The 25,148-nt window shown below is 36.6% G+C and overlaps 1 protein-coding gene across 3 annotated transcripts in view; it reads right to left on the reverse strand.

Annotated features, from left to right (window-relative positions):
• The window catches only part of LOC149789727 (disco-interacting protein 2 homolog C-like), a 196,041-nt gene that overhangs the window by 118,933 nt on the left and 51,960 nt on the right, over window positions 1-25,148 (reverse strand). For 2 of the 3 annotated variants that reach the window (XM_089971747.1, XM_089971745.1), the window contains exons 2-7: window positions 24,412-24,489; window positions 12,533-12,628; window positions 11,517-11,651; window positions 8,659-8,892; window positions 4,833-4,961; window positions 2,796-2,854 (exon numbers count right to left, since the gene is read on the reverse strand). In XM_089971747.1, the coding sequence (XP_089827873.1) occupies window positions 2,796-2,854; window positions 4,833-4,961; window positions 8,659-8,892; window positions 11,517-11,651; window positions 12,533-12,628; window positions 24,412-24,489 (731 nt within the window). The remainder of the gene's footprint in view (window positions 1-2,795; window positions 2,855-4,832; window positions 4,962-8,658; window positions 8,893-11,516; window positions 11,652-12,532; window positions 12,629-24,411; window positions 24,490-25,148) is intronic. The other variant, XM_089971746.1, reaches the window with a different exon arrangement.

Here is a 25,148-nt window from a genome sequence, read left to right on the forward strand (position 1 = left end):
GAGTCATCAAGGTGGTGGTGGTAGTAGTGATGTTGGATTGTTATGAAAGTGGGACTGAAGGCAATCAAGGTGGTGGTGGTAGTAGTGATGTTGGATTGTGATGAAAGTGGGACTGAAGGCAATCAAGGTGTTGGTGGTAGTAGTGATGTTGGATTGTGACGAAAGTGGGACTGAAGGCAATCAAGGTGGTGGTGGTAGTAGTGATGTTGGATTGTGACGAAAGTGGGACTGAAGGCAATCAAGATGGTGGTGGTAGTAGTGATGTTGGATTGTGATGAAAGTGGGACTGAAGGCAATCAAGGTGTCGGTGGTAGTAGTGATGTTGGATTGTGATGAAAGTGGGACTGAAGGCAATCAAGGTAGTGGTGGTAGTAGTGATGTTGGATTGTGACGAAAGTGGGACTGAAGGCAATCAATGTGGTGGTGGTAGTAGTGATGTTGGATTGTGATGAAAGTGGACTGAAGGCAATCAAGGTGGTGGTGGTAGTAGTGATGTTGGATTGTGATGAAAGTGGGACTGAAGGCAATTAAGGTGGTGGTGGTAGTAGTGATGTTGGATTGTGATGAAAGTGGGACTGAAGGCAATCAAGGTGTTGGTGGTAGTAGTGATGTTGGATTGTGATGAAAGTGGGACTGAAGGCAATCAAGGTGGTGGTGGTAGTAGTGATGTTGGATTGTGATGAAAGTGGGACTGAAGGCAATCAAGGTGGTGGTGGTAGTAGTGATGTTGGATTGTGATGAAAGTGGGACTGAAGGCAATCAAGGTGGTGGTGGTAGTAGTGATGTTGGATTGTGATGAAAGTGGGACTGAAGGCAATCAAGGTGGTGGTGGTAGTAGTGATGTTGGATTGTGATGAAAGTGGGACTGAAGGCAATCAAGGTGGTGGTGGTAGTAGTGATGTTGGATTGTGATGAAAGTGGGACTGAAGGCAATCAAGGTGTTGGTGGTAGTAGTGATGTTGGATTGTGAGGAAAGTGGGACTGAAGGCAATCAAGGTGGTGGTGGTAGTAGTGATGTTGGATTGTGACGAAAGTGGGACTGAAGGCAATCAAGGTGGTGGTGGTAGTAGTGATGTTGGATTGTGACGAAAGTGGGACTGAAGGCAATCAAGGTGGTGGTGGTAGTAGTGATGTTGGATTGTGACGAAAGTGGGACTGAAGGCAATCAAGGTGGTGGTGGTAGTAGTGATGTTGGATTGTGATGAAAGTGGAACTGAAGGCAATCAAGGTGTTGGTGGTAGTAGTGATGTTGGATTGTGATGAAAGTGGACTGAAGGCAATCAAGGTGGTGGTGGTAGTAGTGATGTTGGATTGTGATGAAAGTGGGACTGAAGGCAATCAAGGTGGTGGTGGTAGTAGTGATGTTGGATTGTGATGAAAGTGGGACTGAAGGCAATCAAAGTGGTGGTGGTAGTAGTGATGTTGGATTGTGATGAAAGTGGGACTGAAGGCAATGGTTGTGGCAGCGATGTGGTGTAATAATAATAAGAAAAAGATGAAAGATGGTGCTGGTGATATTGGGGTGTATTGATTGAGGGAATTTTGGTGACAGTAGCAGTGATGAAAATGGGAATGAAGGTAGAGTGGGGGTGGTGAAGGCTTGTATCTTATGATGATTATATATATATATATTTGTGATGAAAATATATATTTGTGATGAAAATAGCAATTGTGGAGGTGGTGTTGGTAATCGTGGCAATGATGAAAATATTAAGAGTGGTGTGACTCAGTAATAAAGGTGTTGCTGGTGTTGGTGGCCACTAGTGTGCAGCAATGATGAGGAGGTAAAGGATTACAATAGTGATATTATTTTAATGATAAAAGTCACATGATGATCTGTCATGAGTACTCATGATAATCCAGGTCACTTGGTGACAGAGATGATCAGTCACAAGTACTCATACTACAGTAAAACCTGTCTTGAAAGACCACTGCTATGTGAAACCACCTGTCCTGAAACAACATATTCTCAATGAACAGATTTTGTGTTTATATAGTGGTATGACCTGTTATGAAACCACCTGTCTTGAGAGACCATACTTTTTTGGCACTAATATATACAGGTCACAAGATAGTACTGACAATAATGTCCAGTCATTAGTACTCACACCAATATACAGGTTACATGAAAGTGGTGATAATATTCACTCACGAGTACTCAAAATAGTTGTTTCTGTTATAGGGTTTAACGACATATATCAGCACAAGACAGGCTATACATGGCAGCCAGTATAAATGGTGGAGGAAGAACCTGGGAAAACCCTGGAAAGAACCACTGACCCATGAGAAGCTACTGGCAAGCTTTTTCACATTGGTCGAGCCCAAGACTCAAACCCAGGCTGACAGAGGTGAGATGGCAGTGATGTGTAATGGTGAGCGCTTTAGACCACTCAGCCACTCTGGGTCCCACTCCGAATAGTTAGTGGGGACAATGATAATCAGTAATGAGTACTCACATTGATACTGGATTAAGAAAAAGTTATTATTTTGATGTACAAAACACATAGTTTAACTCAAAATGATCTAAGGCAAATTGGAGATTTACAATCTTGTATATGTACATTTCAAAAGATTATAAATGTTTGTACCATTGTAAACTGATAAATCAGCAAATAATAATGTCACACAGAAATCAAAACTTCTAATATTTTACTATGAACTTTAATAATTAGTCAGACAAATCTGAGAGCATGCTGTTTTCACAATCTGTATTTAAATTCCACACTTACTGCTTCCTGAGACAGGAATGACTTGGCAAATAAAAGAAATGTTTCTCAACAAATGGTCAAACATACCTTGAGTGTATTTAACAATTGTTGGATCTTAGCAGACACTTTTCCTTGATGTCTGGGTGCTGAAGAGACAAAAAAAAAAATATGCATGAGTAATAAAAGAAAGGAAAGGTACTGATGGGTTTCTAGAACATAATGTAAGCCTATCATAAACAGTAACAAAGAAAAAGCGAAAACAACAAGCTTTGTAAAATTAAACAAATAATTTATTTCCCTGGAAACACAATGTAAAGTTGTAAAAAAAGAACTTACTGTTTTAAGAATAAAATCTAAAAATGATCCAAGAGTAATCAACAAATTAAATTTTAGAAGTCCTAGTAATGAAATGTTCTAATGAATCTGAGTTCGAGTCCTGACGAAAATCCAAAATGAAAGGTGATAACATATACTATAGCCAGTCTAGTGCTGTTGTGTCTACAGTTCTCTGTTGTTCTACAAACAATAATATTCTGGTGTTTGAATTTACGAATAAAATTTCAAAAAATGTCTTTGTCCAAATATTCTGTATGAGTGCTCAAATATTTCCAAGAAAAGAATTAACAATTCCATCAACAACATTTCAACTCAAATGGTTGTTGTTGTTGTTGTAGGGTTTAACGCCACTTTTCAGCACACGATAGGCTATACATGGCGGCCAGTATTAATGGTGGAGGAAGAACCCGGGAAAACCCCCGGAAAGAACCACCGACCCACGAGAAGCTACTGGCAAGCTTTCTCACATACCCACATTGGCTGAATCTGAGACTTGAACCCACGCAGACAGAGGTGAGATGGCAGTGATCCGTAACAGAGAGTACTTTAGACCACTCAGCCACTCGGGGCCCTAACTCAAATGGTAACAATGAAACACTTTTCAGTGTCCAAGGTAAAAAGCCCAACTGAGTTTATTCCTAAAGACAAAGGTTTGACACTAACTTGAAATGCAAACAGATTCCTGGATGAGGGTCAACTCTCTGGTAAAACCAGAATTTCTAGAACATCTTAGAAAAAAGCTATTTATGTCTAACGTTACATAGTCCCAGTCAGCCACAATTCCACCTTATAAATCACATATTAAAAATATTTTTTTTTAAAAGTTGTTTACTCGAACTGTTACTAATTTTCAATCAAGGTCAGAAACTAGGTCAGCATTTAGATACAAAGTTATATTTTTAGGTGTTGATGACAAAACAGTCAGATCAAACTAATTTCTGGAAAATGTCAAATTCCAGTAAACAAAATTACATTACTTAACATGTAATGTATTTATTACTTAACATGTAATGAAATAAAAACATTTTTTTTAATAAAACTTACAAACAATTAAACTAAATCAAATATAAATTAAATCAAATATACATAAGATGTGTCATAACTGTCCTAATAAGCATATGACATAGACTTTGATGTAGCATCTTGAATCTGAATTAATACAGGCAACAGAGGTTACAAAATAGCTCCTATACTGAGCATGGAAAGCCAACTATCATAGCCACACTCACGTATTGAGGCCTCACAGAAAGAACTTAGAAACAGTCAAGCACTGTCTTAATGCAAACCAATCAGACGTCATGTAACAAATGATGATCAGTGTACTATCTAACAAGGCAGACACAGCAAAATTGTCAAGATTCTGAAATGTAGGATACTCATTTTACTGCAAACTAATTGTATAACCTTTTTCCAGGGAAAAAATTGGGAGTGTACCTTATATGTACGAATACATTATACAACCGAAATATGAGAAAATAAACTCATTACAATTCCAAGTAAACAGCAATTTGATGCGAGTATTGTTCACAATTCCTTCGCATCACAATGGCGCAATGAACATTTTTTTTATTCAAAATTAAATTACTCAAAAATTGCAGAAGCCAAACTGGATGATCTACATGGATTCTGCAAGTATGACATTCATTTTATGCACTGTATTGTAATAAAATATTTTTAAAAAAACAAGATTAATTTAAAATGTATTAATAAACAGATTGCAGCTGCAATGACTAAAGCCAAAATTAAATTTGAAATATTATACTGATATTAAAAGTAGGTCAAACTTACCTGATTCATCTTCATCAAGTACTACATTTCCACTGACACGAACTGATGGCACACCTCGTCCCACCCTGTCTGCCTGCCGAATACTTTTTGCATTGTTTGTAACATCTGGTGGCTGTGATATGTGGTGGGCTGCAATTGAAATCAAAGCACAGTTAGGACAATACATTTTATAAAACACTATCTGGTATATGTGGTGGGCTGCAATTGAAATCAAAGCACAGTTAGGACGCTGAAGGTTTATAAAACACTATCAGTTATATGTAAACTCATGGCTTATCTCTTTATACCCTGCACATATAATAACAAATCCTACATAATGACTGACAATTTTGCTTCAAACTATTTTGTAAATGAATTTACCCACAAAACAGAATACATTTAAAGTTCTTTCTCTCTCTTCCTGTTGTTCTCAAACTGAACTGACAAACTTGCTATTTAACATTCTGGTGTTTTATTGCACATCAGCACAAGTAAGTTATTTAGTGCCAGTCTAACTGAACTGACAAACTTGCTATTTAACATTGGTGTTTTATTGCACATCAGCACAAGTAAGTTATTTAGTGCCAGTCTAACTGAACTGACAAACTTGCTATTTAACATTGGTGTTTTATTGCACATCAGCACAAGTAAGTTATTTAGTGCCAGTCTAACTGAACTGACAAACTTGCTATTTAACATTGGTGTTTTATTGCACATCAGCACAAGTAAGTTATTTAGTGCCAGTCTAACTGAACTGACAAACTTGCTATTTAACATTGGTGTTTTATTGCACATCAGCACAAGTAAGTTATTTAGTGCCAGTCTAACTGAACTGACAAACTTGCTATTTAACATTGGTGTTTTATTGCACATCAGCACAAGTAAGTTATTTAGTGCCAGTCTAACTGAACTGACAAACTTGCTATTTAACATTGGTGTTTTATTGCACATCAGCACAAGTAAGTTATTTAGTGCCAGTCTAACTGAACTGACAAACTTGCTATTTAACATTGGTGTTTTATTGCACATCAGCACAAGTAAGTTATTTAGTGCCAGTCTAACTGAACTAAAGTGCCTTGCCCAAGGTCATATCAAGGTTGCGGATATGAGCTAATCAAAAAAGAGAAGTGGAACCTGCAACATTTTGGTCATGATTCCATCCTGCTAGCCGCTATGCCACAACGGCTTCAGACTTGATAATAATCATATGTTGATGTTAGGAATGAGAAGCATATTAATGGATGACCAAATTATTTGCTGGTTTCATTGATCAACATTGCATATCGTCATATGACCAAATTATTTGCTGGTTTCATTGATCAACATTGCTTATCATCATATGACCAAATTATTTGCTGGTTTCATTGATCAACACTGCATATCATCATATGACCAAATTATTTGCTGGTTTCATTGATCAACATTGCTTATCATCATACGACCAAATTATTTGCTGGTTTCATTGATCAACATTGCTTATCATCATACGACCAAATTATTTGCTGGTTTCATTGATCAACATTGCATATCATCATATGACCAAATTATTTGCTGGTTTCATTGATCAACACTGCATATTATCATCTGACCAAATTATTTGCTGGTTTCATTGATCAACATTGCATATCATCATATGACCACATTATTTGCTGGTTTCATTGATCAACAATGCTTATCATCATACGACCAAATTATTTGCTGGTTTCATTGATCAACATTGCTCATCATCATACGACCAAATTATTTGCTGGTTTCATTGATCAACATTGCATATCATCATATGACCAAATTATTTGCTGGTTTCATTGATCAACACTGCTTATCATCATACGACCAAATTATTTGCTGGTTTCATTGATCAACATTGCTTATCATCATACGACCAAATTATCTGCTGGTTTCATTGATCAACATTGCATATCATCATATGACCAAATTATTTGCTGGTTTCATTGATCAACATTGCTTATCATCATATGACCAAATTATTTGCTGGTTTCATTTGATCAATATGGACGATCACTGTATGATCATATTATTGGTGGGTTTAATTAATCCAGATGACACTTTACTGTATGACCAAATTAAAAGACACTTTACTGTATGACCAAATTAAAGGTAGGTTTAATAAATCCAGATGGCACTTTACTGTATGACCAAATTAAAGGTAGGTTTAATAAATCCAGATGGCACTTTACTGTAAGACCAAATTAAAGGTAAGTTTAATTAATCCAGATGACACTTTACTGTATGACCAAATTAAAAGACACTTTACTGTATGACCAAATTAAAGGTAGGTTTAATAAATCCAGATGACACTTTACTGTATGACCAAATTAAAAGACACTTTACTGTATGACCAAATTAAAGGTAGGTTTAATAAATCCAGATGGCACTTTACTGTATGACCAAATTAAAGGTAGGTTTAATAAATCCAGATGGCACTTTACTGTATGACCAAATTAAAGGTAGGTTTAATTAATCCAGATGACACTTTACTGCATGACCAAATTAAAGGTCGGTTTAATTAATCCAGATGACACTTTACTGTATGACCAAATTAAAGGTAGGTTTAATTAATCCAGATGGCACTTTACTGTATGACCAAATTAAAGGTAGGTTTAATTAATCCAGATGGCACTTTACTGTATGACCAAATTAAAAGACACTTTACTGAATGACCAAATTAAAGGTAGGTTTAATTAATCTAGATGGCACTTTACTGTATGACCAAATTAAAGGTAGGTTTAATTAATCCAGATGACACTTTACTGTATGACCAAATTAAAGGTCGGTTTAATTAATCCAGATGACACTTTACTGTATGACCAAATTAAAGGTAGGTTTAATTAATCCAGACAGCACTTTTACTGCATGACAAAATTAAAGGTAGGCTTAATCCAGCTGGCACTTTACTCTATGACTAAATTAAAGGTAGGTTTAATTAATCCAGACGGCACTTTACTGTATGACCAAATTAAAGGTAGGTGTTATTAATCCAGATGACACTTTACTGTATGACCAAATTAAAGGTAGCTTTAATTAATCAAGGCTGATATGCTAGTTGCTCGGAAAGCTTTGTCATTATTTATACAAACTGGATAATACATCCGACACACAATCGTCAGTGAATAGTTGACCAGGAAACAAATGCCACTTTAGATTGGTCAACACCACCAAACAATAACTTGAGAAAAGAAACTAGGAGTAATGTACACTTACCCACCAAGATAATTTCAAATTATTGTTGTCACATATTTCTTTGACTTCCTCAGCCTTGATCCAGAAGGTTGTAACCCCAAACCCACTATATATATATATATATATATATATATATATATATATATATATATATATATATATATATATATAGTCTGCAAACTATAACCCCTGGTAAAAGGAAGCCCAAAACTAATGCCTTCACAAAAACAGTTATCACACAGTCAATCAATATACAAAGTTGGATAAATTTCCACCCAGCAGTTCAACACTAGATAGTTGAGGAGAGATGGTTAGACGGGCACTATCGCAATAACCTTACTAAAGGTTTTCATCAAAACTTTCAGGAAACAAAATACAAAGATGTCACACTTTGCAATAATCTATACAAGACAAGTGTGTATTCACTTCTATAAACATCTGTTTCATCTGTCAATGGCAAACTCACTTTGGCTATAACTTTTTACAATTTGTGTTGAGATTTGTGTATATGTAGGTCAAAGACTATTTCATCCTAAAGTTATCAACATCTCATTGAGAATCATGTTAATTTCTTTTTTCCTAATATAAGTCCTGGCATCAATTTCCATTCAGTTGTATTTGCAAGCTTTTGTAATGTACATCTTACAATGACGGCTACTTTGCATAACATCAGCAAGAGCTTGTCTTGAAGTGTTCCCAGGGATGCTATAATTCACGTAGGCTGCACTACGAGGTCGTTCTTGACTTGGAAGATGTGTTGGGGCTCCAACATCGGAGAATGATGAAGACGAACTGGCCCCACTGTCACGTGACCTCCCACCTCGATTGAAATTCCGGGATGAATCATCTCCATACAGACTGTCATCATCCGATGATGAATCTGTAAATAAAAGTCCTAAAGTAAGAATGTTATCTAGTCAAAGCAATCAATTAATCACACAAAATATTTATCATTAAATAAAGTCAAGCTGACATTTGCCTAAAACAGAAGGAAAAGTAGATTATAGGAAAGCAATCCATTCAAATACTGTTTGATTTTAGCCAATGCACAGTCTTCTTGACCTTGACCTTCAAGTTTAGTCAACCACCAAGTTGGAAATAACGCGAACATAAAATAACGTAATGTATAGTGTTCTTGACATTAACCATGTTCTAATTATCCACCAAGTTGGAAGTGTAAATAACTTAATGTTTTTACAGTCTTCTTGGCATTAGCCAAGCTTTAATTAACCACCAAGCTGAAAGTTTCCTTGGTGGCAAGGTGTAATGCATGGACCATGATTCCACTAAATCCTGACCCTTCTTCCTGAAATATCTCCAACATCATTCCCGACCATTTTCCTCGACTTCTCATAACCACTCAGCTTCTATACAGAATGAGCCTGTTAGTGATTTGTAGGAAGGGGCAGACTATGATATCATATAATATCCTTTTCCCTCCAACATCTTAATCCCTTCCTCAGTCCACTCTATAAAATACCAACCCACTCTAACCACAATCTTGATCATCTATCCTGACCGTTTTGTCTTCCTCTCAGCTGCAAATATGTATAAACACGGAAACAGGTAGTGCTTCTATTGGAGGGGAGGGGAATTACAGTGCAACCCCGCTATAACGTGCCCCACTATAAAGCGAATTCGGATATAATGCGATGGTGGCGTGGCTCCCGAAATTTTGAAAATTCATTCACACATGAACAAAAAAATAATTCTTTCAAAGTACATGAAATAGTGTATAAAAAATGTATTATCATTATGGGGAAGAGATCGCGTATGAATTTGAATTTAATATATGTACTTTTTTTGTACTGGGAAAAAATATTTTTTTCTAGGTAAGAGAAATAGTGTGTAAAACGTTTATTAACATTTTGGGGAAGAGTTCGCGTATGAATTTTAATATGATATGATCATGGCGTTGCATCTGAAATTTAACAATATCAACAGGTTCTTGAATCATTATGCCAAAATAAACATTATCGGAAATGTTACTTATTACTGGTCCATAAGCAAAGCCAGTAAGTCGTCTGTGTGATTGTCTTCAATTAATTCTGTATACAATCATTGCTCAAACAATAGCCAACATGTGTTTCTTCTTTAACTGCATACACAACCAAGCAGCAGACAATGCGGTGGTTGATAAAAGATTCTCACAATTTAATAAACATAAAAAAACAAAAGCCGCCAACATGTTTGCTGCACTTGGCAGTGTTATTAGATGCAATAAGTTAACCAGTAAATAATGTCTGCATTATTAGCTGGAGATTGAAAGGGTATGAAATTGTACATGCATTTAGCTTTAAAATTTTTATAAAAGTGACTTGTGACCATTGCAGGCTGATTGCACTTAGTTCTCTGGTTTTACATGGGTATGGTGTTTGTTTGTGAACTCATTATTAATTTCCTATTTTTTGTAAAAATATTTCACAAATGCAAGTCGTTCTCTGCGCTTTGTGCAATGATTTTTTTTTGTTGTAGGGTTTAATGCCATTTTTCAGCACACGATAGGCTATATATGGCAGCCAGTATTAATGGCGGAGGAAGAACCCAGGAAAACCCCGGAAAGAACCACCGACCCAAGAGAAGCTACTGGCATGCTTTCTCACATACCCACATTGGCTGAATCCAAGACTCAAACCGGCGCAGACAGAGGTGAGATGGCAGTGATCCGTAACGGAGAATGCTTTAGACCACTCGTCCACTTGGGGCCCCCTAAAAGTTATATGCACGCTGAATGTGTTGATCGTTAATTATCCTTGCTGTAGTCATTCAAATGAATAAGCATACAAGCATTAATTATGGGAATTTTGCAATTGATAAATGTACACAGAAAAGCATATGAGAAAATTTAAGCAGTATGACATTTGTACAGACATCGTTCATAGACCCTGGAACGTAAAGAACCGTACACATGCTTCATCTTTCTTAACCTAAATTTACTGTTAATTTTTCCCATTGAATTCAGATACATAATGATGTATGACAAAATTATTGAATAGTTTAAATATGTATGCAATTTTTGCAACGGAATTACATATATTATGGGTTAACTGCAAGCCCCCACAGTACGATATCAAATGGAAGTAAATGGTGTTGATACTCTGTTCATGCTATATATTAAACACTGAATTCAGACACAATGATCTGGGAAAAAAATTATTGAATATTGTAAATCTGTGCAATTTTTCAATGGAATTACGTGCATTTTAGACGAACTGCATGCCACGACGGCACTATAGCAAACCGTGTTGATACCATATTCATCACATACATTAGACATGAATACACGTGTATGTGCCAATGAGTTGTTCTCTGAAAAAAGTAAAATACTGTAAAAACGCGATCTAATTTTTTGGACCCCAATTATCGCATTACAGCAGGGTTCCGCTCTACTTTAACCTTTTTATCATACAATATCTTTATTCCATTCCCTATCCTAATCGCATAATGATCACACTCCACAAACACCATCCCACCCCAACAAAACCCTTGATTATCTGTCCTGACCTGTCTGTCTCTCTTTATGCTGCCGCTGTGGATAAGCCTGGTAATAGTTAGAGGTCCTTTTGGATGGTAGGGGCATCACAGGAACCTTTTTACTGTGCATTGCCAGGGCTTGCATCACTGCTTCAGTCCGAATTTCTGGAACGGAAAAAAAAAATTGTCCGTATTTCTCAGGATAAAAAAAATAAACAAGATCACTCAAATTGAAATAAAAAGACAATTTGTTGACAAATACTCACAAACCATACTGTCATAAACTGAATGCAAATGAATTGCTGATTTAACTAACTACCTATTCGCAGGATATACTTGATTTTACTTTTGGGCAACTTAACTATGCATACTGAATGAAAATGAAAAACAGGTTTGGCAAAACTACCCATTTGCGGGCTATACTCTACCGGCATTTTCCTTTTGTGTGATTTAACATGCATACTGTGGATTAATTTGCTTGCATTTCAGTTTTCATGAATTTGTATATAATGACCATTTAATGGATTATCTAAATTTGTGAATGAATCTCGGGTGTCTCTTTTGTGGGTACCTAAATTGGTGAATGTATCTGGGGTGTCTCTTTTGTGGTACCTAAATTTGTGAATGTATCTGGGGTGTCTCTTTTGTGGGTACCTAAATTTGTGAATGTATCTGGGGTGTCTCTTTTGTGGGTACCTAAATTGGTGAATGTATCTGGGGTGTCTCTTTTGTGGGTACCTAAATTGGTGAATGTATCTGGGGTTTCTGTTTTGTGGGTATCTAAATTTGTGAATATGCCTTATGTGTGTGCATTTTCTTTGAAAGTAGATAACCTTTCATGGGGTCTTAGAATTTGTCATGTGAATGAACCAAGAAATAAACTAAAACTGATCGGTACAATGTTATTAACAAATTTACGATAATATAAAAGCAAGTTTAATGTCTTCATCATGTATCTTTCATCAGATACAGCTGACAGAGGAAATAAAGAACAGATAAAAAAGGAGGGGGAGCCATTAAAAAGCTATGGGAAAGTAGTAAGAAACCTGAGTGATATCTGTTGTCCTCACGAGTGAGACGACGCTGTGCGCGACGATTAGCCGCAGTCTGAGGACTAGGTGTGGTCGGGTCATTGCTTGTGTCTGAAATATCAAACAAAAACATAATATTTTGAAATTCTATGTCACTTCTAAACTTATACAAGCATGAATATGTCACTGAAGCTGGTAAGGACAGTCAACTCGATCAGTGGAAGCAACAGATACACTTGCCTCTTTTTCTTTCCATTTACAACTGCAAAGCCATCATTTTTCAAAAATCATTTTAGGTTGGATGTCCAGTAAAGATATTTAAAATTCAGTGTCATTTGAGTCTAGTTTATATTCATTTGGGTTTGGTATTTCATGGCAAAGCAATACAAGTTATTTGGTGCCAAGGCAATTCAAGTTAAATGCTTAATTGCCCAAAGACAAACCATAGCAGCCAATTCAGCTGGTTAAGATGTGTTGGCAGGATTCAAACAAACATCCTTGCGGTAACCACTGCACCATGATTCCTGCCTGTTATTACATACAGCAGAATGCATTAGGTCTATTTTACATTTTAGTTATGAACATTTGAATAAAAATAATTAAAAAAATCGTTTGAAATTAGTCTATTGATGACAAGCCTCTTACAGTATTAGACAGTAGTTAAAATGCCAGGAAAAGCAAGGAAATTCATCAACGTCCATTGCTTTTTAAAAGGTCATGTTTAACTAGAAATGTTCATTTCAAATGGGTGCTGAATGGTCTGAAGTGCTTGTTTTGACAGATCACTGCCATCTCAACTGTCTGACAGATCACTGCCATCTCAACTTACTGACAGATCACTGCCATCTCAACCGTCTCACAGATCTATGCCATCTCAACTGTCTGACAGATCACTGCCATCTCAACTGTCTGACAGATCTATGCCATCTCAACTGTCTGACAGATCACTGCCATCTCAACTTACTGACAGATCACTGCCATCTCAACCGGCTCACAGATCTATGCCATCTCAACTGTCTGACAGATCACTGCCATCTCAACTGTCTGACAGATCTATGCCATCTCAACTGTCTGACAGATCACTGCCATCTCAACTGTCTGACAGATCACTGCCAGCTCAACTGACTGACAGATCACTGCCATCTCAACTGTCTGACAGATCACTGCCATCTCAACTGTTTGACAGATCACTGCCATCTCAACTGTCTGACAGATCTATGCCATCTCAACTGTCTGACAGATCACTGCCATCTCGACTGTCTGACAGATCACTGCCATCTCGACTGTCTATGCCCTCTCAACTGTCTGACAGATCACTGCCACCTCAACTGACTGACAGGCCACTGCCATCTCAACTGCCTGACAGATCACTGCCATCTCAACTGTCTGACAGATCTATGCCATCTCAACTGTCTGACAGATCACTGCCATCTCAACTGTCTGACAGATCTATGCCATCTCAACTGACCATTCTCGTTCAGGCCTTGGGCTCATCCAATGTTGGTACTGTATCTGAGAAAGTTTGCCTGTAACTTCTTGTGGGTTGCTGGTTCTTACCAGGCTTTTCCTAGGTTCTTCCTCTACCAGTTATACTTGCTGCCATAATATGCTTTGTTTTGTTGAATGATTCTCCAAAACTGTTGTTGTTGTTGTTGTGGGGTTTAACGCCATTTTTCAGCACATCATAGGCTATGTATGGCGGCCAGTATTAATGGTGGAGAAAGAACCCGGAAAACCCCCGGGAAGAACCACTGACCCACGAGAAGCTACTGGCAAGCTTTCTCACATACCCACATTGGCCGAATCCTAGACTTGATCCAGCACAGATAGAGGTGAGATGGCAGTGATCCGTAACAGAGAGCGCTTTAGACCACTCGGCCACTCGGGGCTGCTCTCCAAAACTGAAAAAGGTCGCTGAGTAAACATTTTTTAGAGCATCTTTATCCAGAAAAAGATAACTTAAGAGAAATAGACAAAGATATCATCCACCATGGCCATTACATGTATGTATTTAACTCCAAAAACAAATGATTTGAGACTGTAACTGTCATACTGTAATGAAATCAAGGTGTGACACAAGGTGAGACAATTTCTAATCATGACACTATCAGCACTTTGGATTTTCACTGCAAACAATATGAACTTCTGAACGGAACATATACATGACTGATAATCCTTTAAAGGCTGAATGGAACATGTACATGTATCTCCATGATTGCTAATCTGTTAAAGACCGAATGGAATATCTACATGTATTGCTAATCCTTTAAGGACTGAATGGAACATGTACACATACATCCATGATTGCTAATCCTTCAAAGACTGAATGGAACATTTACATGTATCTCCATGATTGCTAATCCTTTAAAGACTGAATGGATCATTTACATGTATCTCCATGATTGCTAATCCTTTAAAGACTGAATGGAACATTTACATGTATCTCCATGATTGTTAATCCTTTAAAGACTGAACAGAACATGTACATGAATCTCCATCATTGATAATCCTTTAAAGACTGAATGGAACATTTACATGTATCTCCATGATTGCTAATCCTTTAAAGACAATGGAACATTTACATGTATCTCCATCATTGATAACCCTTTGAAAACTGAATGGAACATGTACATGTATCTCCATGATTGCTAATCCTTTAAAGAATGAATGGAACATGTACATGCATTTCAGTGATAGCAAATCACTTAAAGACTGAATGGTTAATTATGATAGGGATTTTTGGATGACCACTACACTAAAATGGCAGCTTGACATGTACATGTACCTATGTCTATTTTAGTCTTTGACAAACAACTTTATCTTGTGAATCTAACAAAAACGGTAAACTGTTACAACATTTTTGTCATCTCTAGGGGAACAAGTGAATCCTGTGGTGATGTGCAATTAGCACAGAAAGGACTTGGACATCAAAATGCTCCAGGGCCTAGTCGTTACAACATCCGCCTCAAATACGAGAGTTTGTGTGTTCAAACCCATGCTAGGCGCTCAGCATTAAGAGGTCAGTGTTGGGACTGGTCAGCCTGGTGTCAGGATAGTGTGACTGGGTGGGACATAATGCTACATGTCAGCGGCATTATGCCCCAGTGCTAGAAATCAATATAAACTGTCATACTGCAGACATTGTAGAGATATGACTAAACAACTTTTAAAGCTACATTAAAAGTCCAAATCACATATACCCACATACACAAATATTACATCATCTAATCAGCCAGATTTTCAAAAATTACCGATGACTGCATAAACAAATGCTGACTGGTGGGTGACAACTGAAACTTTAGTAGCCATCGACTATTAAAATAATGAAACTGCTAGTCAAAAAAAAAGTCAATGGGACTACTAAAATTATGGAAAATACTAGTCCTGCAGGAAGTTTACTAGCCTCAGGCTAGCGGACTAATTATGATCTACCACATAAGGTAGTTTGACAGTTACAGTTACTCCTGACTAAACTGTCCATATTTTTTCCAAAACTATGTTTTTGGGGATGCATATCATTAGCTGATGTTGACTGCACAAGTCAGGCATTCATTTGTAGACCTTGAGGCTGACTGCACAAGTCAGGTATTCATTTGTAAACGTTGAGGTTTACTGCACAAGTCAGGTATTCATTTGTAGAACTTGAGGTTGACTGCACAAGTCAAGCATTCATTTGAAAACCTTGAGGCTGACTGCACAAGTCAGGCATTCATTTGTAAACCTTGATGTTGACTGCACAAGTCAGGCATTCATTTGTAGACCTGGAGGCTGACTGCACAAGTCAGGCATTCATTTGTAGACCTTGAGGCTGACTGCACAAGTCAGGCATTCATTTGTAAACCTTGATGTTGACTGTACAAGTCAGGCATTCATTTGTAAACCTTGATGTTGACTGCACAAGTTAGGCTTTCATTTGTAGACCTTGAGGCTGACTGCACAAGTCTGGCATTCATTTGTTGACCTTGAGGTTGACTGCACACATCATATACATGTATTAGAATGCAGACCTTGATGTTGACTGCATAATCATGTATTAGGTTGCAGACCTTGAAGTTGACTGCACACATCATGTATTTGACTTGCATACCTTGAGGTTGACTGCACACATCATGTATTTGATTTGCAGACCTGAGGTTGACTGCATACATCATGTATTTGATTTGCAGACCTTGAGGTTGACTGCACACATCATGTATTTGATTTGCAGACCTTGAGGTTGACTGCACACATCATGTATTTGATTTGCAGACCTTGAGGTTGACTGCACACATCATGTATTTGATTTGCAGACCTTGAGGTTGACTGCACACATCATGTATTTGATTTGCAGACCTTGAGGTTGACTGCACACATCATGTATTTGATTTGCAGACCTGAGGTTGACTGCACACATCATGTATTTGATTTGCAGACCTTGAGGTTGACTGCACACATCATGTATTTGATTTGCATACCTTGAGGTTGACTGCACACATCATGTATTTGATTTGCAGACCTGAGGTTGACTGCACACATCATGTATTTGATTTGCAGACCTTGAGGTTGACTGCACACATCATGTATTTGATTTGCATACCTTGAGGTTGACTGCACACATCATGTATTTGATTTGCAGACCTTGAGGTTGACTGCACACATCATGTATTTGATTTGCAGACCTTGAGGTTGACTGCACACATCATGTATTTGATTTGCAGACCTTGAGGTTGACTGCACACATCATGTATTTGATTACAGGCCGTGAGTAAAACTAGTCAAATTTAAAATGGCAGTTTAATGTAGGAATCAACAGTCACACAATCAAGAATGGATTATGCTTTGAATTATATATAGTGGCAGTTGTTTGGTATACATTACATCTGATGTACTCTTGTAAATAAACATACTTGATGTAAGTTTCTAGTTCATGCATTATGATTCTAAAGGTTACTGGACAGCAATCAGTAGAGACTCTTACCTGACCAATTCCTAATCTCAGTTGTAACTATTTTATGGCACTCAAAACTTGTAACACTAGGTATATTAACAAACAATTTGTACCTAAAACAAATAAATTATTGCACAAATATCCACTTTCAGTGCCGCCCAGATGAGATTTATAGTTATACTGGGCACAGAAAATCACTCCCAAATTTGTATGAGCAACACAGCATCACTGGAAAACCTCCACTTTGATATGCTATATTTTGTTTTATAAAGCTCAGAAAAAACACACGGTTTAATCTAAATGTTTAGCACATTCCACCATAAGGTCTAGTGAACTTATGGTACACTGTATCAACAAGATCTCTAATGTCAGCATAATGTCATTCACAGGGCGTCAGATGCAGTGTAAGCTTAATCATTCCACTTTAGTTCCAGTTTTTAGATTCCAATTTACACAACAATTAACATACACATAAGGTATTGATCTATTTATGTTCAGGGTTGTGGTATAGCCTGCCATTTTCTTTTCCACTAAGATTTTTTCTTTTATTTGTTCTCAATATAATTTTTTCCCAAAGAATATCACCGATATAATATGGTGTTATTTTGTTCTAGTAATCTCATGGATATAACGTGGTGTTATTTTGTCCTAATAATCTCATTGCTATAATATGGTGTTATTTTGTCCTAATAATCTCATGGCTATAATATGGTGTTATTTTGTCCTAATAATATCATGGCTATAATATGGTGTTATTTTGTCCTAATAATCTCATAACTATAACATGGTGTTATTTTGTCCTAATAATCTCATGGCTATAATATGGTTTATTTTGTCCTAATAATCTCATGGATATAATATGGTGTTATTTTGTCCTAATAATCTCATGGATATAATATGGTGTTATTTAATTATAAATCAGAGCAAGTATTTTTCCAGCTTTTGACAAATGTAAATGTAAAAAATAAAGTGACAAGCCCCCGATCAACAACATTAGTTTATTGGTAACTAGTACAACTGCTGTTTTCTGTGTTATCATGGTATGTTCTGAATACCATGGTAAAATATAAGGTGGTACCCAGCTTTAAATCAAGCTAAATATAATGAAAATCTTAATGTGTTCTTTCTTTGATACCGAAGGCATCATACATGTATGCAGTGCTCTTGCTCATGCAAACAGCCATTTTAAATGCATCAGAGCTGCACAATGAGTGTGGGATTTTTTGGTTCTATGCCCCCCCCACCCCGACACATTTTTTTTTTGTGCCAGAAAAAGAAAGAAGTCGACAGCTTTCATTGGTTTATGTCCATCCAAGTCTTTGTTGGCACTGACGTTTGCCAAAGTTGTGAAAGGTTATGTAAACAGTTTTTATATCTGGCAATGAAAACACGGTACAGTGGAACCCCACTATAATGCGATAATTGGGGTTAAAAAAAACTGGATCATATTAATAGTGGGGTTGCACTGATGCGGGTTTTTACAGTATTTTATGACCAAGTTGCAACATAAAGTTTTTAACATGCATGAAAAAAACATTTTCAAAATGTCAAACGTCATATCTAATACAAAGAAAATTTGTGTTTAATAAATGACAAAAGGGACAAAATAATACAAATATACATTTTGTCATTTAATTAATGATTTCTTAAACTGAAAGAAAAGTAATTCTGCAAACATGGATATTTGTTACAAGAAATGCTGGTGGATAATAAGTGTACCTTAAAGCTATAGGAGAGCAAGACCCAGAATGGGAAACTCCATTGCAAAGCTCATTTCGGGTTAAAAAGATATTCAAAGATGTTAAAGGTGTCAGGTGGCCAAGCAATACTAATTAATTTTAAAATCAGTTTTTATTGGTTACTGCATTTGTATGGGAAAATTTGGGTTTTTTCTGAGTTATACTGCATGACTATAAGAGTACAATATTACTCAGAAAAAACTAGTTCATATTTTCTCATACAAATGCAATAACCTTTTGATTATATACTCATTTCATTTTCCTACCTAAGGTTTAATAATAAAGGGATACACAACCAGAAATAAAGTACATGTAAATGAATTCAAGCTGTATTTCAAAATAAACACACAACCATACATTCATCAATACACAGTATCAATATTAATACCGTCACAGCACTGCCCAGCGACCTCTGAATTTGGTTGCATGCTTGCTGTTAGTTTTAAAAAAATTCTCATTTTGGTGAACTTAAAATTTAAATGTCAAATTTTGAATGAATGCAGATTGAAAAAACATTTCTAGTTCATCTGGAATGGATGGATTGTTTCTGCAATGATCCAACTCAATTCTGCTTTTCTACTTAGGATGAACTGGATTTACTGGATCAATTCAATGCAGTAAGAAGAATGTGATATCAGCTAGAAATATAACATTACAGTACAATTTTGGCATGTATCAGGTTTTTCTTGACATGGGCCATGTCATTCAAATTTTCAGAACTAAGAAAGTACATTTTGAGGAAATTCAAGATGCATAAAAATGTAAGTATATTTATTACCATTCCTATTACCAGCTAAAGAAGACATGTTATGCTCTGTCACCTGCATGTTGTTGTAACTATGACAGCTATGACGTGTATCATACAGTAAATGTCTTCTACTGCTAGCCAAACATTGCAACAAAATAGTTAAATAGGGAACATTGTAAAGGATCTGTTTTGTGAAAGTCCATTTTGCCAGCAGGAAAAATACTTTTTTCGTCGTCTTGACTTAATGGCTCTGATGCTGTTAGTTTCCTACCAAAACCTTCAAATGCATCTTGTTTCAATTCAGTGTTTTGACTGACATAGACTTTGGCTTCAATATGCTTTTTTTTGCTATTTTTATAAACTGTGGAGAGCACTGGTCATAGTCTAAACCATTCTATTCGCACTGGTCATAGTCTAAACCATTATATTTGCACTGGTCATAGTCTGGACCATTCTATTTGCACTGGTCATAGTCTATACCATTCTATTTGCACTGGTCATAGTCTGGACCATTCTATTTGCATTGGTTATAGTCTGGACCATTCTATTTGCACTGGTCATAGTCTAAACCATTCTATTTGCACTGGTCATAGTCTGGACCATTCTATTTGCACTGGTCATAGTCTGGACCATTCAATTTGCACTGGTCATAGTCTAAACCATCTGTAGAGACACTGGTCATAGTCTAAACCATTTCTAGAAAGCACTGGTCATATTCTAAACCATTCTATTTGCAAAAAGTTATGAATATTTCTCCTAAATAACTATTTAAGTCATCAGAGTGGTATTTTCAATTACAGCATCACTAATGTCTGTTGGTTACATTGCAAAGATCTTTTAATTTGCTTGTTTCAAGAGTTCTGTTTGTGACTCAGTGAACTCTTCAACCAATACCATCTACAACAATAATGTACATGGTTTGTTTACAAAGTAGCTCCTAATACACTAAACTATTTTAGCCATGTGTCATGCAGTAAAAAGGTGTTCAGTATTTTAAAAAAATGCATGATTCCGACAATTTAAAGTTAATGGAGGAAAAAAAGAGCATATAATAATTAAATTTCCGATTTAGTCAAATAGCTTAGTCAAATACACATAATTTGAGTTTGCAAAATGTACCAAGCCCCAAAATTGTAATCCTTCAGGACCCCACTGGAAATAAAGTGTTAGCCATGTCTGAGTGTTAGCACATCTTAGTGTTAGCCATGTCTGAGTGTTAGCCACATCTTAAGAGTTAGCCATGTCTGAGTGTTAGTCACGTCTTAGTGTTAGCTATGCCTGAGTGTTAGTCACATCTTAGTGTAAGCCATGTATGAGTAATTGTCACATCTTAGAACTAGACACATCTGAGTGTTAGCCACATTTTAGTAGTAGCCATGTCTTAGTATTAGTCGTCTTTTAGTGTAAAGCCATGTCTGAGCATTAGCCTTATCTTAGTGTTAGTTATGTCTGAGTGTCAGTCACATTTTAGTAGTAGCCATGTCTGTGTTAGCCAAATTTTAGTAGTATCTAGGTCTGATTGTAACCTACATATTAATATCAGAAAGGTCTGAATGTTAGCCACATCTTAGAATTAGCCATGTCTGAGTGTTAGCGTTATCTTCGTGTTTGCCATGTGTAAATGTTACTCATGCCTTAGTGTTTGCCATGTGTAAATGTTAGTCACATCTTAGCGTTTGCCATGTGTAAATCTTAGTCACATCCTAGTGTTTGCCATGTGTAAATCTTAGTCACATCTTAGCATTTGCCATGTGTAAATCTTAGTCACATCTTAGTGTTTGCCATGTGTAAATGTTAGTCACATCTTAGTGTTTGCCATATGTAAATGTTAGTCACATCTTAGCGTTTGCCACGTGTAAATGTTAGTCACATCTTAGTGTTTGCCACATCTCAGTGCTAGCTATGTCTGAAGGTTAGTCATATCTGCATTTTTGGTATCTGAAAGACAGCAATTTTATCTGCAGCTAAATTTTCTGTATTTGTCTCCATGCCCACATTATCTGAGGTTGCCTGCATACATCATGTATTAAAATGGACACTTACAGGCTTTAAATTGGTCTAGTAATGTGTAATGATGCCAATTTCATGTAGGAATCTGAAGTCTCATAATCAAATGAGATCATGCTACAAATTAAACTTCATCTGCAAAAATGTGTTTAGCATAAAGCGTGACATGGTAAATATATGTGTATGTAATCAGAAAATGTTGTTATTTTCTATTTGTCATATTGCAATTAAAAATGTTACCCTCTAATTTACATTTTTCACCTGCATAAACTTTATTATTTTTTGTCACAAAAATGGCCATTTTTGTTGTAACTTGAATTGAACATATAATTTGAACAAATAATCCCAATGCTGACAAAAAAAAATGTTAAAGACCCATGTCTCTCCAGGGTTTTGTAGATGAGACAAAATATAATTCAAATAGTTCTGACAGTCAATACAACAGTAGTCTGCCTTTTTTGTCAATCCCACTTTCTATTTTGCTATAAAGTAGAAAACGTCAACACTGATTTAATCTAACACCGTTATCTTCCAGGGCGTGGATGGACATATTGTCCTCAAATTGATTGCTAAATGGAGCAAGTAGATGTAACAAGAAAACATTGGCTAACAGCATGCTGCTGCTGTGACTGGCTGAATCAAATGCAAGAACGGATAGTCTAATATGAGTGTGTGATTGTGTGATTAGGATTTTTAATGTAGCTTAACAATTTTTCAATTTTTCAGTCATATTGCTAAGATGTCTGCAGTGTGGCATTTTATGGTGATGTCTAGCACTGAGGCATCATGCCGCAGACATGTAGCATTATGTCCCACCCAGACACATTATCCTGACACCTGGCCAACCAGTCCTAACACTAACCTCTTAATGCTGAGTGCCAAGCGAGGCAGCTGTTAGCACAATTTTTGTTAAGTCTTTGGTATGACTGCCGGGGTTCAAACCTACTACCTCCTGCTTCCTAAGGATATTCTAATATGACTGGCTGAGTCATACGTATAGACTGATAATGCAATGTGACTGGCCAAATCAAATGCAAAAAAATTAATACTGCAGTGTGATTGGTCAAGTCATATGTATAGATCAATACTGCACTGTGACTGGCCGAATCACATGCATAGATTGACACTGTAATGTGACTGGCAAAGTCATTTATTTGGCATCAGATTAGCACAAAAGTTTAAAAATTTAGGAGCAACAAAACATGGTAAGAAGTCTTTTTTGAAAATCTATGATACCAATTATCCAAAAGAAATAGTGTTAACTGGATTTGCAAGCAGTTCACTATGGCAATCATATTAGACAACAGATCAACACCATTTTTATTAAAGACTAATAAGACATATTGGACATTTTCTGGTGACAACATCATGTCAATATCACCCTTCATTCAGTAGGAATAGTGATAGCAGGATTCTCAAGCTTGCCATTGCGGCAGCCATATTGAGCCTCCAATAAGCACCATATTTGTTTATGATCAAATACTCATCCTAACAAGTCTTCGGTGAAAGCCATATAATAATATGTCTTTGTGTTCAGAAGGAGCAATGATAACAATATTTACAAGATGTCCACTGTGATGGTCATATCAGATGACAGACAGGTACCAATATCATCAAGGACCAACCAGACATCAAAGTGTTTAATGAAAACCTCCATTTAGGAGTAGTGATAACAAGATTTTCAAGATGGCCCCTATGTGGGACCATACTAGATGTCTGACTGAAACATTTTCACTAACGACCAATGGGAAACATTATGAAATCTTCTGGGGTTTGATTTCTTTTAAATGTAGCATTAACAATTTTTCAGTCATATCGCTACGATGTCTGCATTGTGACAGTTTATAGTGATGTCTAGCACTGGGACATCATGCCGCATACATGTAGCATGATGTCCCACCCAGTCACATTATCCTGACACCACGTCAGCGAGTCCTAACAATAAACACTAATGTCTTAATGCTTAGTGCCAAGCAAGGCAGCTACTAGTACCTTTCTTTTGTAAGTCTTTGGTATGACTGCCAGGGTTCAAAACCATGATCTCTAGAAGCCTTCTGGTGAAAACCCATGTCAATATAAGATTCTGTTCAGATGGAGCTGTGATAATGAAATTTTCAAGATGGTTGCTGTGGTGGCCATATTAGTGGGCAGATCAGCACCATTTCGTTTATGACCAACCAGACATCCTAAGAAGTCTCTCACTGGAAAACCAAACGTTGATATGAGCATCCATTCAGTAGTATTTAAACCTAATATTTTCAAGCTGGCCACTGTGGATGCCTGACCTGCAGCATTTTTATTTGTGACGAATTGGACAATGGGATGAAAGTGTGTGGAATGTTTCATAGCGATCATCCAAGGAGTTAAGGTTGAGTAGATTTAACAAACTTGTGATAAAACAGATGGATGACAGACATATGACAGACAAAAGAATAAGCTCTTCTTGCCAAAGACCAGTAGAGCTAAAATGTACCTTGCACTGGGTTTTTCTTGGCATATGATGCAAGAAGGCGAACTCTTTTCTTCTCATACCCCTTCTGTGTGATATCACCTGAAAATGGAGAAGAAGAAAAACTGTTTGAAAGTGAAATTAACAATTACAGTGTGAAAAATGACAACATTTGGTTCAAGATTAAACAAAAGGCAAATTTTTAGAAAGAAATAAAAAAAAAACGTGACAAACTTAAAATAAAAGCCATCGCATATATTCACACTTTTGCATATATAATTTTTTACCTATATTCAACTACCCATAAAAAGCTTAAGGCTACACCCAAGATTTCAAATCTTCATTGCCATCTACAACTAATCATTTGTCAATGTGTACTGCCAGTAAAGTATGCTGTTCACACATGTAAACATTACTGCAATTAGTATGGTGTAGACAGGATTCAAATCTCATACATGATTTATACTGCTATAACGAAGTGGTTTTTGGCAGTCATTTCCACCTTCCAACCCTCCAGGCTCTATCAAGGATGTGAAAAATTTGTCATGCAACATCAAGACAGATATGATCACCACCTCAACTTGTGTAGACCCCATATAAATTGCAAGGGGAAAAAAATATAGACATGAAAAAAACATCCTGATTTTTCATGGAGTATATCACTACCTATGTCTTCATTACCACCTAGAACACCCTGATTTTTATTACACTTAGACCTGTCTATTTTACACCTGTCATTTAACTGTACAAGTTAAATCAAT

This window comes from Sinohyriopsis cumingii, chromosome 10, assembly GCF_028554795.1.
Source record: "Sinohyriopsis cumingii isolate HCF-2022 chromosome 10, ASM2855479v2, whole genome shotgun sequence".
Classification (NCBI taxonomy): Eukaryota; Metazoa; Mollusca; class Bivalvia; order Unionida; family Unionidae; genus Sinohyriopsis; species Sinohyriopsis cumingii.